The 1,527-nt window shown below is 48.6% G+C and overlaps 1 protein-coding gene across 1 annotated transcript; it reads right to left on the bottom strand.

The window, feature by feature from the left end:
* Window positions 1–205: 205 nt before the first annotated feature.
* Window positions 206–1,135, bottom strand: LOC102834323 (olfactory receptor 13A1-like). The gene has a single exon (XM_006867503.1). It carries the CDS (start codon window positions 1,133–1,135, stop codon window positions 206–208), a length of 930 nt encoding a protein of 309 aa, XP_006867565.1.
* Between the last annotated feature and the right edge of the window lie 392 nt (window positions 1,136–1,527).

The raw sequence follows: 1,527 nt of genomic DNA, 5'->3' as shown, positions 1-1,527 counted from the left end.
GGGTCAGGACAACAGAATCAGGAATGAGTAAAGGTCCAGGTAAATCACTGGTCAGATGACAGAGGGGAAGTTAGTTTTTTTCAAATCCATCCCATTAGCTATTAGTTTCCTTATTGCACATTGTCTCTTGCTTCTCATTATCAAAGCCATATTTGCAAATTGACTAAATAGACACTAGCATAATTCATGTGTCCACACTCTTTCCTCACCATGAGGCAGGGGCCAGTTTCTGGAGGGCAGTTTTCACATCCTTGTTCCTCAACGTGTAGATGAGCGGGTTCACAGCAGGGCTGACCGCTGTGTACAACACGGTCACCACCTTGCCATTCTCCACTGAGGTACCAGAGCCAGTAAGGAAGTAGGTGTAGATGACAGTGGAATAGTACAAGGTGACCACCAGGAGGTGGGAGGAGCAGGTATTGAAGGCTCGGCGCTTGCCCGAAGCTGAGCGGATGCGGAGGATGCTGGCCACGATGTAACCGTAGGAGCCCAGTGTGAGAAAGAAGTTGACCACACCGAAGCAGACATCAGCAATGATAATCATGACATTGTTTAGTTTTGTGGAGCTACAAGACAGCAACAGCAGTGAGGGGGCTTCACACATGAAGTGGGGGATGTGGTTGGGGCCACAGAAGGTCAGCTTTGCAATGAGGCCTGTGTGCACTGATGAGTTGATGGCACTGAATGTCCACACAGCTACAGCTAACATTGCACACACTGGCCAAATCATGATAGTGCCATAACGCAGTGGCTGGCAGATGGCCACATAGCGGTCAAATGCCATGGCTGTGAGCAATAACAGCTCCGCAGCAACGGACCAGATCAGGAAGAAAACTTGGGTCAGGCAGCCCTGATAAGAGATTGTATACACCCGGACCACCAAGCTCTCCAGAAGCTTGGGAAGAACAGTGGTTGTGCAGATAATATCCAAAATGGCCAGGTTGACCAGGAAGAAGTACATGGGGGTGTGCAGACCTGGGCTCAGCATGATGAGTGTGATGATGAGGACATTTCCTGAAAGGGCCATCAGGTAGAGGAGGAGGAAAAGGACTGAGAGCAGGGCCCGAACTTGTGGGTCTTCTGAGAAGTCTTGCAGAATGAACTCCACTACAGCCGTTTGGTTGCCTACTGACATCTGGATGAATCTCTTGGGTCCCTGGTTAGAAAGGGCCATAAAACGATGAGTATCATGGTCTTTGATCAAGGCCCAGATCACAACCCACTAGGACTTGTTGGCATCTTCACCAAGAAAGCACACAACTAAGGTATCAATGTGTCCTTATATCCTGGGGTAGTCAGGGAATTACCGCTCACCCTGGACTCTTATAGGCAGCTCACATGGTCCTGATGATAACCCTTCCACACATTTCTCCATTTATAACCAGAATGCCTGTCCCCAGCATCACACCGATAGTTGCACAGTGAGGAATGAATGAGCCTGTATTCACTTTAATTTAGAACATATACTTCCTGATCTGGAGACCTACAAATCTAATCTGTCTCTTAATGCCCAGGACTCAACCCTGG

This window comes from Chrysochloris asiatica, unplaced genomic scaffold (assembly GCF_000296735.1).
Source record: "Chrysochloris asiatica unplaced genomic scaffold, ChrAsi1.0 scaffold00105, whole genome shotgun sequence".
In the NCBI taxonomy this organism is placed as follows: domain Eukaryota; kingdom Metazoa; phylum Chordata; class Mammalia; order Afrosoricida; family Chrysochloridae; genus Chrysochloris; species Chrysochloris asiatica.
This window is presented reverse-complemented; position numbering and strand designations above follow the sequence as displayed.